This window comes from Microcaecilia unicolor, chromosome 9, assembly GCF_901765095.1.
Source record: "Microcaecilia unicolor chromosome 9, aMicUni1.1, whole genome shotgun sequence".
Classification (NCBI taxonomy): Eukaryota; Metazoa; Chordata; class Amphibia; order Gymnophiona; family Siphonopidae; genus Microcaecilia; species Microcaecilia unicolor.
Window position 1 is genome coordinate 67,762,887 of NC_044039.1, and position 16,784 is coordinate 67,779,670.

General features: G+C 42.9%; 1 protein-coding gene across 8 annotated transcripts in view; it reads left to right on the forward strand.

Annotated features, from left to right (window-relative positions):
• PPARA (peroxisome proliferator activated receptor alpha) overlaps window positions 1–16,784 on the forward strand; it is a 652,237-nt gene that overhangs the window by 312,812 nt on the left and 322,641 nt on the right. For all 8 annotated transcript variants that reach the window (XM_030213762.1, XM_030213761.1, XM_030213757.1 and 5 more), the window contains one exon: window positions 635–877. In XM_030213762.1, the coding sequence (XP_030069622.1) occupies window positions 670–877 (208 nt within the window). In that variant the 5' untranslated portion in view covers window positions 635–669. The remainder of the gene's footprint in view (window positions 1–634; window positions 878–16,784) is intronic.

Genomic DNA, 16,784 nt, shown 5'->3' on the forward strand with positions numbered 1-16,784 from the left:
CAAGTCAGGAAATATAAAGGTGAAAAGATTTAGACTGGGGCAAACAGACAAAGGTTACAAAGCAACTCTTCATTCTTTCTCACAAACGGCCACTTCCAGCTTTCTACTGTCCCAAGTCAGCAAAATTGCAAGTGGGTTTAAAGACAGGTTTGCTCTTACCCTAGATGCTTTTAAGGCAGGTCTAATTCCAGACGTATTTCTTTCCACCCCAGGAAGTCGTTTTACTATCATTTATGGGCTGGAAATTTTCGTCACGTAAGACCGCCCATGTTGCCCACAAAACGCCCCCTCTGGGAACGTTTTCTTTTAAACAACTAGCAGTCTTGGCTGCTTTTTTTTCCTTTGTTCGATTATATGCTTTGGACATTTTTCTGCTAGAAAAATGTCCACTGCCTGTTAGGTCATTTTTTGGACATTTTTCTGTTTCGAAAATGAGCCCAAAAATAACCTTAAAATTGGTGCCTACTTGTCTTTCACATAAGGCAACCTGTTATAAAATTACCCTCTTATTAACTAACAACAGTTAAGATCTTCAGACAAAAGATTATTGTAAATAATGATAACAGAAAAATGAAAACCACTGAAGTTTATTTTGCTTTACAAGTACATTTATACATCTCTTTCTCATTTACAGTCTAATGACCAATAAATCATCACATTTCATGCATTATGATGGTAGATGCAGACAACCAGCTTTGTCCTCTGTCCACGCTAGAAGATGACAGCCTTGGTAGCCCCATGTCTGGTGATTTCCTACAAGAAATAGGAGACATACAGGATATCTCTCATTCTATAGATGATAGTTCTGGAGCCTTCAGTATCACAGACTACCAGTGTTTGGGAAATGGCCCAGGATCAGATGGATCGGTCATTACAGGTAAGTGCATGTGTTTGTGTATGGCAGAGTACAATTGGGTTTTACTAAATATGACTTCCTATCAGAAACACCAGGGTGTTAGTAAAACATATCACAGCCTAAAGAATAATAGTCTGAAGGTTTGTGGTTGAATTATTGCAAACAATTTTGGGATTCTCTGGATAGTACGTGTTGAATGAGACTTTTTTAATATCTTGGTTAGTAGGCATTTCTGCAGCATGTCTAAGTAGTAAGAGCGTGAGCTAAATCCAAATATTTGAAGGTTATTCCAAATTGTGGTGAGGTTTTCTTGTGTTGGTTCCAGAAAATTCCATATTTCTTAATCTGTTTCATTAAGGGTCAGATTTATCTGTAGCACATAGAGCCCTTAAGAGTGTCAATTTACCTATTTTACAGTTATTTACAGTTACTGGGTCTGTCCCTAGTGGGCGCACAATCTAAGTAGTACATTGTACTACTATTGTACCTGGGGCAGCCGAGGGTTAAGTGACATGGCCAGGGTCACGTGGGGCTGCAGAGGGAATTGAACCTGGTTCCCCAGGATCTCAACCCACTGCCAACCATCAGGCAGCAGCGGGAATCAAACCCAGTTCCCCAGGTTCACAACCATTGTGCCACTCCTTGACTGCAGATGGATTTCAAGTTCATTATTTCTTGGGATTTATTAATTGCCTTTGTGAAGAGATATAAATACAATCAATGAGGTAAACATGGAAATGGTGAATTGAAATCTAGTAATAGGACTAACATAAAACAGCATCAGAAATATACACATTTAACAGCACTGTAGAACAATCATATAACAGAAATATGATACTGTAAATATCAGTACAATACAAACAATACCATACTTTCAAAGCATAGGAAGCGTCGCTTGCTACCTATTTCAAATCACATCACAAATCTCTTCACCTGCATCTAGCACCTCAAATTTTTCTTGTCCATTTTCGAAGGAATTTCACGTCTTTTTTTTTTCTTAAGAACATCTTTTATTAGTGTCGACCCTACCCTCTGAAGTTACACCTTCTCTGCATGCTTCCATCATTCATCTCACCATAACCATCCTGATAACCCTGCATTACCTTCAATGCATGGTAGGGACTTCACAAGTCTGCTCCTTTCCCTGGGAAAGATACAGGGATACAGCAGTATGAACCACTCCTTTTCTTAGCAGAAATCATTCCTCCTGCTTGGATTTTAAATCCAGACCTGAACTTCTTACCATTAATCTGTGATGTGATCAACTCCAGTTTGTCTCAGTGAAGAGTGCCACATGAATGGAAAATAGCTTATGTTTGGCCACTAATAAAGAATTCCAATCTTGATCCTCTCCTCCCCTCTAACTATTATTCAGTGTCCAATCTGTCATTCATCTCAAAAATAGCAGAAAAAGTAGTTTTTTTAAATCACTCTCCTTTATGGAGAAGGCTAATATGCTACTCTCAAAGCAGTCAGGTTTCAGAGTGGACCACAGCACTGAGACATCTCTGGTAAGTCAGATCTGCGTCTCTTTGAACAAGGGCAAGCAGTCACTCCTAGTTATCCTAGACATGCATACTGCCTGCAATCTGGTTACCACTCTGTTTTGCTTAGCAGACTCTTGGAAACTAGCATCTGTAGTATTATGTGTGAGATGTATGATGTATGAGATGGGAGAGTTTCCGTGAGATTGGAGACGAGCGGATGTGGGCCTTCTTCACAAAAGTGAGACAGGGAAGTAGTGGGAAACTACAGACCGGTAAGTCTCATGTCAGTGGTAGGAAAAATAATAGAGTCGCTGCTGAAAGAAAGGATAGTTAACTTTCTAGAAGCCAATGGGTTACAGGACCTGAGGCAACATGCCTTTACCAAAGGAAAATCCTTAGTGACTTCTTTGACTGACTAGCTGATAATCGAAAGTAATTGCCGGCCATTTCTCGACACAAATCGGGAGATGGCCGGCAATCTGGGAAAAGCGGCGAAATGGGTATAATCGAAAGCTGTTTTTTTTGACAGCATCGCCGCTTTCCCGTCGCCTTGCCAGCGAAAGTTCAAAGGGGCGTGTCGGCGGCGAAGCAAAGGTGGGACATGGGCAGGTATGGGCATGGCTACCAGATAGCCGGCTTTCGCCGATAATGGAAAAAAAAAAACATGGCGTTAAGCAGTATTTCGCCGGGTTTACTTGGTCCTTTTATTTTCACGACCAAGCCTCAAAAAGGTGCCCAAACTGACCACATGACCACCGAAAGGAAGCGGAGATGACCTCCCAGTATTCCCCCAGTGGTCACTAACCCCCTCCCACCAAAAAACCCCCCACTTTAAACACTTTTTTTTCCAGCCTGTATGCCAGCCTCAAATGCCGTACCCACCTCCATGACAGCAGAATGTGTTCTGTCCTCCGACAGCCTTTTCCTGCTTATGATGTGGCTCTGGGGTGAGTGTGACACCTTTTCTGTTATTTGCACTGCAGAGTCACATCAGCAATGCATTGTGGTGGGTGTAGGTATTGGTAGTTGGTACTTCCCTGGTGCTTTCCCCCTGCTTAATGGGTCAGAGTGTGCCCTGTTTTGTTTCCTGTTGTAGTCCATGCGGTAGTGGCCATTTTTGTAAGCCAGTTTTAGTTCCCTTTCCTGTGTTAGCCACGTTAGAGAACGTAGTTCTTACCTTGAATGGTGCTGAAAGAGGGCATTGTACACCATTGTGCCAGCTCTGACCTACTGCTAATCTTAGTACCAGGGGACTCTTTGCCAGTGGGGCACAACCTCTGATCTGCAGTTAACTGTGAGTAAACGTGCTTATTCAAATAAAGAACTTTTTCAAAGAGATTAGTCTTCAGGTGTCAACTGGTGTGCCAAAGTTATACAGCAGCAATAAGTCCTAGAGGCTGTATGCAGGTCCCTGGAGCAGTTTTAGTGGGTGCAGTACATTTGTGGGTAGTGGGTTTTGGGGGGGGGGGGTTGGGGGGCTCAGCTCCCAAAGTAAGGGAGCTATGCACGTGGGAGCTTTTCTGAAGTCCACCGCAGTGACCCCTAGGGAGCCCGGTTGGTGTCCTGCCATGTCAGAGGGGCCAGTGCACTAAAAATGCTGGCTCCTCCCACTGCCAAATGCCTTGGATTTGGCCGGGGTTTGAGATGGCCGACATAACTTTCCATTATTGCTAAAAAACGAAGCCGCCCATCTCAAACCCCGGCCAAATCCAAGGCATTTGGCTGGCCGGAACCGTATTATCGAAACAAAAGATGGCTGGCCATCTTTTTCGAAAATACGGGTCTGGCCAGCTGTTTGCGGCACCGCCAAAATACATTGCCAGCCATGTATTTCGCCGGCGCCGTTCGATTATTCCCCTCTGAGTGACCAAAGAACTGGAAGAAGGACGTGCACTAGATGTAATCTACTTGGATTTCAGCAAAGCCTTTGATACAGTCTCCCACAGAAGACTCATGAATAAGCTGAAAAGACTGAACTTAGGACCAAAAGTGGTGAGCTGGATAGGAAACTAGTTGACCAACAGGTGGCAGAGTGTGGTGGTAAACGGAATCTGCTCGGAGGAAAACAAGATGAGCAGTGAAGTTCCTCAGGGGTCGGTGCTGGGGCCTATTCTATTTAATATGTGAGAGATATTGCTGAAGGGATGGAAAGAAAGGTTGCCTTTTTGTGGATGACACGAAGATAGCCAATAGAGTGGATACCTAGAGGGAGTAGAAACAATGAGAAGGGATCTCCAAAAGTTAGAAGAATGGTTGAAGGTCTGGCAGTTAAAATTTAATCCAAAGTATACCAAAGTATCCAAAATTGTAAACGAAAATCAAGAATTACAGCTCAAAAGCTGCAAGTGTACTACAATTATACATGCACCCGATGTGACTGCGACTTTCAGGCATCACCCAGCCTCCAGATGGTGGAGAAAAAAGGCCTCAGTAATACCACCCAGCCAGCCAGTACTTTTCCAGCTATAAGGTGTGGGCCCGGTATACCATCATATGGCCTAAAAAAACTCCACAATTTCTTATGCTTGAGTGTTTACCAACAAGTCCAAGTGACAAACTTGTGCATATATGCAGAACACAGAATGCAGATAATAAAAAGTGATGTAATTTCATACAATGTTCATGCCCGTTTGAGACTCAGCAGTCTGGACACAGGAGTAGAACCCCTGATGCAGCTCTGGCGAAATGGGGACTCCCTGTTGGGTTTTGTGGTGGCAATTTGGTGATGGGAATGAACATTGTATGAAATTAGATCACTTTTTATTATCTGCATTCTGTGTTTTGCATATATGCACAAGTTTGTCACTTGGACTTGTTGGTGAGCCCTCAAGCATAAGAAATTGTGGAGTTTTTTTTTTTAGGCCACATGATGGTATATCAGGCCCACGCCTTATAGCTAGAAAAGTACTGGCTGGCTGGGTGGTATTACTGAGCCCTTTTTTCTCCAACCTCTGGAGGCTGGGTGATGCCTGAAAGTCGCAGTCACTTCGGGTGCATGTATAATTGTAGTACAGTTGCATGTAATTCTTGGTTTTCAGTTAAAATTTAATGCCAAGAAGTGCACAGTGATGCACTTGGGGTGCAGAAACCCAAAAGAGAGATACAGGATAGGAGGAGAGAGATTAGTAAGCTCGACTCAGGAGAGAGACCTTGGGGTGTTGGTGTCAGAGGATATGAAGATGAAGAAACATTGTGACAGGGCAACGACTGTGGCCAGAAGGATGCTAGGCTCAATTCCCACTGCAGGCACAGGCAGCTCCTTGTGACTCTGGGCAAGTCACTTAATCCTCCATTGCCCCAGGTACAAATAAGTACCTGTATATAATATGTAAGCCGCATTGAACCTGCTATTAGTGGGAAAGTGCGGGGTACAAATGTAAGAAAAAATAAAAAAAATAGAGAGCAGAAGAAAGGAGGTGTTGCTGCCCCTCTACAAGTCATTAGTGAGGCCCCACTTAGAGTATTATGTTCAGTTTTGGAGGCTGCATCTTGCAAAGGATGTAAAAAGACTGGAAGAGGTGCAAAGAAAAGCTACAAGAATGGTATGGTATTTGCTTTGCAAACCGTACGAGGAGAGACTTGCCAACCTAAACACGTATACCTTGGAGGAAAAGAGAAACAGGGGTGACATGATACAGACATTCAAATATTTGAAAGGTATTAATCCGCAAACAAAACTTTTCCAGAGACGGGAAGGTGGTAGAACTACAGGACATGAATTGAGGTTAAAGGGGGGCAGACTCAGGAGTAATGTCAGGAAGTATTTTTTCACGGAAAGAGTGGTAGATACATGGAATGCCCTCCCGCGGGAGGTGGTGGACATAAAAACGGTAATGGAATTCAAACATGCATGGGATAAACACAAAGGAATCCTGTTTAGAAGGAATGGATCTATGGAATCTTAGCGGAGATTGGGTGGCAACACCGGTAATTGGGAAGCAAAACCAGTGCTGGGCAGACTTCTATGGTCTACGCCCTGATCGTAACTGAATAGATATGGATGGGCTTGAGTGTAAATTTTAAGGGGTTTCGACGTTAGCTTCAGATCCTTTAGTACAAGAACAGTGCTGGGCAGACTTCTACAGACTGTGCCCTGAGAATGGCAAGGACAAATCAAACTCGGGTGGACATGTAAAGTATCACATACCATGTAAAATGAGTTTATCTTGTTGGGCAGACTGGATGGACAATTCTGGTCTTTATCTGCCGTAATTTGCAATATTACTATGATTGGCTATTCTCATGTAATCCTCTGCCAGGACCCTAGGATGAGAGGGGGTATCCTAGAAAGCCAGAGTAAACTAAGGCTGAAATAGTGAGGCGTTCCTGACCTAAGAGCAGAAACTGTGAGGGCAAGAAGAGTTCCAGGTGGGTAAGGTGAACCCAGCCTGGGAGCAGGAGCTAGAGCAGGGGAAGCCTGCTCAAGGCCAGGGTATAGCTTTGAGAGGTACATAACTGGAAGGAGGACAGACGGTAAGGTTTGGTCCTAAGAGAAACAGATTGTGATCAGAGGCATCAGGTGCAGCCTTGTATTATAAAGCCCAAAGAGATGGGTAATTTACTGGAGGAGGTGTATATTTGTATATAATTCTAGATTTCAAAAACAAATTCTAAACGTAAATAAGTCTAGATCTGATAGTCTTGCTGGATTAAAACAAAAACCTCTTAAACCAAATGCTGACTGTACATAAAGTAGATCAAAGTTTGGATTTGCTGACGTTGCAGAATTTAGTAATGTTTTGCATAAAAGACAATCATTGGGTGTGCTGAGTATCTTTTGTGAGAACTGGAAAAAGTGAAGAGTGAACTTAAGGACTGTTGAAAAGACTAATATCCAAAAGCCCAGCTTAAAATCATATGGCATTCTGTATTTTATCTGGCCCAGGCCTGTACCCAAGTTAATGTGGAAAGTAATCTGACTGTGAGGCAGTATTACTAGGAAATTAATATCATTGGTTTGTGGACCTTGGTCAAGAGAATGAGAACTGAGCTGGTTACACTCATTTCTCGAAGACCATTATTTCAGCATCTATGGGCACAATTCCCTTTTGAGCCCTGCTGCTCTGACCTAAGGATTTCCTCAGGTGTCCATACCTACTCCTCTGCTTTTCATTGTTTGCTTGACTCCTCTTGAAGCCTTGATCCAAAGCTTTAGTATTAGCATATGTTGATGACATTCACTTACTTGATTTTTTTAAGCAGATTAATACGTCCTTCCTCTCCAAATTCAGTGACTGTCTCAATGTGGTTATACACTGGATTACCAATCATAAACTAAGGGTTAACCCAATCAAGCCTGAAGATACTTGGTTCTCCAGATTTCTGTCTGACAGCTCAATCTCACCTACCATAGTTCTTATCAGAACCTTGGTGACTGCCTAGAAGTAATTTTCAACAACAGACTTTCAAACTTTTATTGCAAGTGACAAGGAAGTTGTTTATTGCTTTGCAAAACATTTGAAGATTTAAGCTTTTCCATGATTAGAAGGGTCTGCTTGCTGTTGTCCATGCTTTGGTTATTACCTCAACTACTGCAATGCTTTGTTTATTGGTTTCTCAGTATCCACCTTAAATATTTCCTTCAAAATACTACTATTGAATTAGTTTACAATGCAAAGTAATGAGCTCATTTCACTACACTCCTGTATAGACAACAACGGTTAACAGTGATTGTGAGCCTTCCAGGGACAGGGAAATACCTATGGTACCTGAATGTAAATTGCCTTGAGCTGCTACTGAAAAAGGTGTGAGCAAAATCTAAATAAAATAAATTACTTTTATCTCAGTTCGAATTAAATTTTAAAATTCTGTGTCCAAATTTCAAATGATGGATTGCTACTCTATCTTAAAAAGTTCTTCGTTAGATCCAATTTTTAATACATGAAGTGGAAGGACTGCTTTGTAAATAATGCAGTAAATAAGAGGAATAATATAGAATTAATATGTAATTCAACCTTCTGCTGTGTAGCTTCCGTGTTATGGAACTTCCTGCCAATGCATCTCTTATATTCCGCTATATCCCCACAATAGGGTCCAATGCGGTTTACATAAAATAAAAGAATACAATATAATATCATTTATATAACATCAAATTCAGTTACTATCAGATTTCAACTATTGATCAAAGCCAGACCTGTTCAGAAGAGCATACCCCACTGACCCAACATAAAAATACCTGGTCATCTGTGACACAATGTAATCAAAGACTGTAACGGACATTATGTCACGCTTTCAAAGCAGAAACTAGGTTAATGAGCCCTTGGGCCACTGCCGTGGAGCAGCAGTGGCAGGCAAAACCACCCCACACCAGAGACAAGGCAGAACTCTGACAGAAACAGCTAGACTTCACCTGCGCTTGACCGCCCTTCCCCAGGAGTTGAGCCTCTGGGTGCAGGCAGCCGGCAGGACTTACCGGACAGGGCAGGCACTGGATACTAACTAGGCTGAACAGGGACTGAGGGTCAGAGGGGAAAGGAATATACATGGGCAGCAAGGCAGGAAACTGGGCTAGGACTCACAGACAGACAATACTACACAAAGCTGGAAATGGACAAGCTAAAGAACAGGAACTGAAAGCTGCCACACAGCCACTGAAACAGGGTACAAATACTGACAGACAAGAGACAGGACTGAAAGCTGCAGAGCAGCCACTAAGCAAGAGACACAGACAAACAGAAACTAGACAAGGAATACAGACCAGAAACAAGACTAGGGAAATAAGCAAATAAACCTAAGCTAAACTACACTACACATATACAAGGAACAATACAAGAAACTAGACTAGGCAGAAGTGCAACAAAGCACCAACAAATCGGGGACCTTAGACGATGCAAAGGCAAACTCAGAAGGTTCCAGGTGGTAATAAACCCATCAGCAGCTGAAACTCACTGCAGGAATCATGAGGCAGCTACGGGTGAGGCTAGCTGCCAAACTTCAAACCAAGTCTGGAGGGCTGGAATATCTGGACCGGAGCGGACCAGAAAGAAAGTCTGAAAAGTCTATGGCAGCCACCGGTTCTGGCCACCAGAGGGCAAGAGGAACACAAACCAAGACACAGGCAGAAAGCATACTGAAGCACAGAGAGGCTTAACACACACAGGTGCAGTATAGTGGAGTAATCAGAGCCATGCTGGAAGCAGCCAGCACACAGAGACAGAACTAACTCAGGAAGAACAGACAGAAGCCAGCTCAGAACCTGACCGGCGGAAATAAGGTGAGTCTGAGAGGGGTCACGGCCACAATCGTGACACATTACGTGACTCTTCTTCCCCCTTTCCCTCTCTAAGTTCCCCCCAACTGTACCTACCGTACATGTGGCTCATTCAACCACAATATCACTTTGTATTCATTTATACCATGTATTTGTTGAGACTGTAATCGGCTAGCGCCGTTAACGGTTATATGTAAGCCACATTGAGCCTGCAAAAGGTGTGAAAATGTGGGATACAAATGTAACAAATAATAAGAAGTCATGTTCTTAGAACAAAAGAAAATAAGCATTGCCATGCTGGGACAGACCGAATGTCCATCAAGTCCAGCATCCTGTTTCCAACAGTGGCCAATCCAGGTTACAAGTACCTGGCAAGATCCCAAAACAGTACACTAAATTTTATGCTGCTTATCCTAGTGTTATGATTGGGGTCAGAACCCCTCTCAAACTTACCTCTTTCCTGGGGGTCAGCTTCTTAGCTGGCTTCTGTTTCTTTTGTCTGTCCTTTCTGAGCTGGCTCTGTCTCTCTGTGCTGGCAGCTTCCAGCAGCATGGGGTTAATTGTTTCACTTTACTACAGCTGTGTGGGTGGACTGAGTTAGCTCTACCTCTCTTTGGGTGTACTGGCTTCAAGTGCTTCACGGTGTTGCATTGGTGTGGGTTGGGCCTCTCTCGGTCAGTGTGCTTTTGCCTAGGTCTAGGGAGTGTGACATCATCAGGGAGGGCCTTGATAAGGAAGTGGTGTTGTTTCCTTCAGAGCCTTTGCAACGGTGGTGTTTGCTTTAGGTAGGGTGGTGCAGTGTGCACTTCTGACTTTGTGTCTAGTTTCCCTGCTTGCTTTTGCTAAGGGCCAGGTTAGTGTTAGTGCAGTGTGCACTGGTGACTGTGTGTTTAGCTTTCCTGCTTTTCCCTTATGGTTCCCCTGCTTTTCCCTCTTGGTTTTGGAAGCATTGCTGTGTGTAGGGCTTTGGAAGCTCTGTTGCTGATAGAAGTACTTCAGGGTTTGGTGTTGTTAGGAACACTGCAGAGTTTGCTGTTAGAAGTACTTCTGGTGTTTATGCTATTGGGAGCATTGCAGTCTTTGCTGTTGGTGTTTGGTGCTTTAGAAGCACTTTTGGCTTATGTGTTAGCTTCTCTGCTTTTTCCTTGTGGCTCCCCTGTCTTCCCTTTTAGTGCTAGGAGCTCTTCTGGTTGCTTGCCAGAGTAGTGCTTAGGAAACACCTTGTTAGTTTTGTATCTAGCTTGCTAGAGCAGTGCTTAGGTAGCTTATTAGTTTTGTGTTTAGCTTGTTAGTGTAGAGCTCTGCTTGTAGCTTGGTGCTTAGTAGCACCTGTGTTAGCTTTGTGTTTAGTTCCCTGCTCTGTTAGTTTAGGGCTTAGGAAGTCCCTTTCTTGAGCAGGGCTTAGGAGCTCCTGTTTAGTATAGGGCTTAGGAAGTCCTTTTTTCAGTTTACTGTTAGGAACACTCCTGCTGGTTTAGGGCTTGGGAGCACGTAGATCAGTTTAGGTTTAGGAGCACTTCTGTTTCCAGTCCTGGTCCCTGTGTCACCCGGTATCCAGTAAGTCCTGCCGGCTACTCGAACCCAGGAGCTCAACTCCTGGGGGGGCTTAGTAGCTAAGTGCAGGTGAAGCTGTGTGGACCAGTCCGATGTGCTCCAGTCCGGTGTTCCAGTCCTGTGTCCTCCAGTCCGGGGGATTCCAGTCCAGTGTTCCAGTCCGGGGGGGGGGGGGGGGGTTCCAGTCCTGTGTCCTCCAGTCCGGGGAATTCCAGTCCAGTGTTCCAGTCCATGTGTTCCGGCTCGCTGGGCGGTGCCTGCAGTCTCTGCCGGTGTCGGTGTGCTTGCCCAGCGTTGGTTGGTGGGTTTTGCCTGCTGCTATCGCTCCTCGTCAGCAGCCCAAGGGCTCACGTTTGCTCCAGAGCCCAGCCCCGCGGGCTCTGAACCTGAGAACCTGACACCTGGAAATAAGCAGTAGCTTTTCCCCCAAGTACATCTTAATAATGGCTTATGGACTTCTCTTTTAGGAAGTTATCCAAACCTTTTTTAAAACCTCACGTTTACCACATTCTCTGCCCCCTAGTCCTAGTATTTTTGGGAAGAGTAAACAAGTGATTCACATCTACCTGTTCCACGCCATTCATTATTTTATAAACCTCTATCATATCTCCCCCTCAGCCATCTTTTCTCCAAGTTGAAAAGCCCTAGCCGCTTTATCCTTTCCTCATAGGAAAGTTGTCCAATCCCCTTTATCATTTTCGTAACCATTCTCTTTACTTTTTCTAATTCCACTATATCTTTTTTGAGATGCGGTGACTAGAACTGCACACAGTATTTCAGTTGCAGTAGTACGATGTCCTCATTTTTGTTTTCCATTCTTTTCCTAATAATACCTAACATTCAGTTTGCTAATGTATCATCAGCGATGACGCCTAGATCCCTTTCCTGGTTAGTGACTCCTAATGTGGAACCCTGCATCATGTAGCTGTATAGTGTAAATAATTTGCATGTTCCTACTAATTACTCTGACCTCGTATCCCTCCCAGTCTGCCTTAAACAGTCTGGGTATTATCAAGCTCTATAATCAGAAGGACACTGGGATTTAGTGAATAGGAGAAAATAGTTTATTACCATCTTACCAAAAGCAATACAGGTATTAGGCATTCATATCTGGAACATAATGGAGCAGGGCTTCGTGACACATAGGTGTAGTCAGTCTTCTCTCTTCAGCCCTCTGCTCTCTCTTCTGCACCCATACCCTGGCTAACAGCGGCTTTTATACTTTTCTGGTCCCATAGATCCCTATGAGCCACCTGCAAGACTTTGCATGCCAACTGTTAATACATCCTGAACATCAACAATTTTAATTGCCAGGATGTTTCTCTTTCCTAAGGCTCAATATCTTAGATGGTAATGATTCTAAATGTTGCCAAGTTCCTCTAGCCCCCCTGGATGATCTCACCCTCCTTGCAGCTGACCCACTATGGTCTGCCTAAGCCAAAACATCTTTGCTCCCAACTTTTTATTACCGTCCTGTTAATTTCCTTGTGCACCTGCTGTTTTGAGAACAGATTCCGGCCCCCTGTCAGCTTAATTCAGCTGCAGTGACCTAATTCATGTCAGAGATGATTTCTGATTTTTAGAGGCCTAGCTCTTAGCTGTAAGCCTTAGCCCTTGGTCTGTACTTCACTGAGAGCAAGTGACAGCATATTTCTACATTCCCCTCTTGCCGGGCCCCTAAGGGTGGCTGGCACATGTGACTTCTATTAGGTGGCCATCCGTTCCAGAGGGCTCCTAGATTTCTAGAGTCTGGTGTGGAGATATGTATATAGGGTGACATGGGTGGTCTGTCATAGTGAGAAACAAGGCAATAACAAGAATCAGTATGTGGGCACAAAGATATGTACTAAATGTGATGCAGCACTAAGATTTCCCTTTACCATAACCAACCCAAGGAATCTAACTATCCTACAACTACCCCTCTGGGGCAGAGTGAAACTTGGAAAGATAAGAATTCTGCTAAGTCTATTTGTCATACAATAAAATCAACAAGGAATGCCACACCTGCTGCTCGGTCATATCTCCAACTACACTTCCTGAACTGCAAGGGCGTAAAATATAAGTTGATTTTCACCTCTTCTTTCTGCTACTGGAGTCCTAAATACTGAAATGCACTTCTGCAGCACGTCAAAACGCAAACGGACCACATCCTCTTCAAGAAATTGCTAAAAACCTACTTCTTTGCTAAAACGTACTCCCCTGATTACTTAGCTGATTGATATTCCCAATGTGACCCCCACCCTGCCTAGTTTTCTACTGTTAGCAACTGCTCCCCTTGTTTATTCTTTGGTAGCTTTACACTGTTTTCTAAACTGTAAATTTTCCTAATTTTTCTGTATGCCACATTGTGCCTGCATGTGTGGGAAAATGTGGGATACAAATGAACTGCAAATAAATAAATAAAATAAATAAATAAATAAATACATACATATAATTGCAATCAGCTAATATATAAAACTAATCATTAGTCAAACTTTGCATAAATATGGCTTAAAACTGGTATTAATAAGGCAGCAATGGTTAATTGTTGTAGAAAGGGTTAATATTGGTTAAATAAAAACTTACTAAAGTAAATATAATGAATAACTACTGCAGGTTAATCAGCAATCTTATAATTATGAGCAAGATAATGGCAAAACTCTGAGTGTAATAGGTCTAGATCATATATGAAGGCCCTGCTGACTTATAGCGTCTTAGAAAATACATAGGAACATAATCTTCTTCTTCCTTTGTTCCGGCAATAAGCTTGATATCCGCCATAAAGCGTTCATACAGGACATAGTGACCTGTAGGTTCTTTCTTGCTTAAAGCAGTTGCAAATAACTGTTGTACTAAACTTTTGATACAGGGTGTTATACAGCAACTGAGAAGTATAAAGGTTCTCCCTAGCATGGTGAACATTTGTATAACATTAGCAGTGCATAAAACAGCTTGTGATATAAAGGGATAATTCAGTAAAAAGAATAGAATCTTTTGGAAAAGTCCATAATATGTAGTTTTAAAATGTAAGCAGCTAGAAATCAGGTAATTCAAAGTCACTTATAAGTCAGTGTAGGTGGTTCTGATATTGTGAAACAGCAGTCTGTATACTGTTGAAAGATTCACTCAGGCAGGCAAGGGTTCACATGGGAGACATAATTTTGTATCTAGGAGACTTCAACTGAAGGCATCTCATGGTTTCCAGCCAGTTAAACAGTCCATATAATAGTTGTTTCATTCTTTGCACAGTTCAAGGTATATAATTTTAAATCTTTACCATTGTGGTTTTCAGGTCTGCTATAAACAAACCTGTACTGTAAAATCATTAGACAGAGACATAGTAAAAAGCAAATTAGAGAAAGATACAAATACAGGAAAAAAAATAAAATAGTTTAACAGGACAGCTGTTTGTTTTTCTTCGCTTAAATCTGGAATACGTCCTTCTGACATAGGTATCAGGTCAAGAAGTGGTGGTTGAGGGTTTAGGAGGAGTGGTAATCGTTAGACTGGTGGGAGTGGCTGGTGTAGTACTTCCGGTGCACCAAGTCTCCAACTGTGAGAGCTTTTGGATGACTGGAGACAGATGCAAGGCTATCATTACCCTCCCCTCTTGATGATTGAGAAATCATCACCTGGTTTTCCAAGATGGCGCTTTGATCACATGCACCTGAGTAAGCTCCCTGGGGATGCTGTGGTTTGTTGCCTCTTGCGGGTCCCTCGTCCCGTTGTTCGCGATGGGAAAACGGAGGGAGAAGGTAAGGGAGCTTCCCTCGGCTCCTGGGTCCTTGTCAGCATTGAAGCAATCGACTTTGCAGTTCCCCAGGACGCCACCGGGACCTCTATGCACGTCGACTCCTTCTGCAACTGTTGACGCGCCGACATCGATAGGAAGCGGAGACGGGGTTTCTCTGAGCCCCGGAGACCGCAGGGATCCACCATAGCCAGGAAGTGAATTATTCGCTGCAGCCCGGCCAGTATCCGATACCGAAGGGGTGAATTCGGAGCTGACAAGAGGGGAGGCCAGCGGCGAATTTGAGTGGGACCTCGGATCCTGTGTTTTCGGCCGAATTGGCCTTAAAGGTACTGCCGCAAGATATTGTTAATAAGCTCTCTCGTACTGAGACCCCACCACACTTCCTTTTACCATCAGGTGGAATAAGCAAGCCCTCTATTGTGACACTTGAGTCACTGTGGGATATGGTATATAACACTCACTCCTTCATGCAAAGTATGTTAAAAGAAAATACTGACGATATTAAAACTCTTTCAGAAGCAGTTTTGATACAGGCACAGGTGACAGCACAGCAGTCCTCTAAGATTGAAAAAATGGATACTAAAATTCAAGAAATGGGGTCTTTGGAATCCGCTTTGGTTAAGGATAATAACTTTTTGCATAAACGATTGGAATACCTTGAAAACCTGTCCCGGAGACTTAACTTTTGGTTCCTTAATTTCCCCAAATCTCCTTTAATTCCTCCAATTGAGATGGTGAAAAAATACATGATTGACATTCTAGGAATGGACAAAGATTCATCGCCTCACATAACTCGGGCCCATTACATCTGGAATATCAGGAGGACAATGGGAGATCCCCCTAGATGAGAAATGGGTGAAGAAATGAACCTTCCTTCCTTCCTGGAAAGTTATTTGGACGTGATTACCCATAGGACTACAATGTTAGTCACTTTTGCGCTGGAACCGGATCGGAACGCAGTGTTAAGACTTTCCTTGAGGCATTTAGATGAACTGTTTATGGGCTCCAAGGTTAGGATCTTTCTGATCTTTCTAGGCCGACACAAGCTAGACGTAGGGCCTTTTTGGAACTGCGTCCTAGAGTAGAAGCCTTGAAAGCAAATTTTGTTTTACGTTTTCCTTGTATATGCATTGTATTGCTTGAGGGCAAACCATGTCAATTTGTAGACCCTAAACAGCTTAAAGATTTTCTAGATGCTAGAGTTGAAGTGACTGCTACATGCCCTCCTACATAGCAGGCTGGAGTCAGAACTTAGAGGTAGCAATTGTGTAATAACAATCTAATACTTTGTTTTTTCCTTTTCTTGGAATCTCCTTTTTCTTTCTATAGTGGACGGAAAATAGTTCTTATTGTTTCCTCATATTTTCATGTAAAGTGATTTTCTTGTTATTTGAATGTGAATTGCATAATCACACTGTTTTGTGAATTATGAAATGATCAATAAAGGATCTAAAAAAAAAGAAATCATCACCTGTACAAATAATAATTAGCAGGGTGCAATTGATGAAGGGAATAACAGTTTGAAACTAAGGAACCCAAACTAAACCTAGTTATTATGCTTGGGGAGCTGAAATAAGGTCATAGTGGCCACATAAGAAAATACTTGACCTAAGTGTTGACCTGTATAGGAAAAGGAAATATATAATAAAGAATTCAGTTCCGTGAACCGCAATAGAAGAAGAGTTAACCAGTATAGTAGTAGAAAACTAGGCAACAGAAATAGTAGAACAACAATTTTATCACTATATTTCATTATGGCAAGAGTCCCAAATTTTACAGGAAGAATGTCCCTGAAGGAAAGATGATGTAGAGGTAAGAGGCCAAATGCACCAGTGTCCAAATGAGACAGGAGCAGGCCAAACTGGTGCGGAGTCCACACTGTTGTGTCAGTCAATTGTTCACGTGGGTCATCTGGTATCAGGTGTCAAGATTTCTATTTTGACC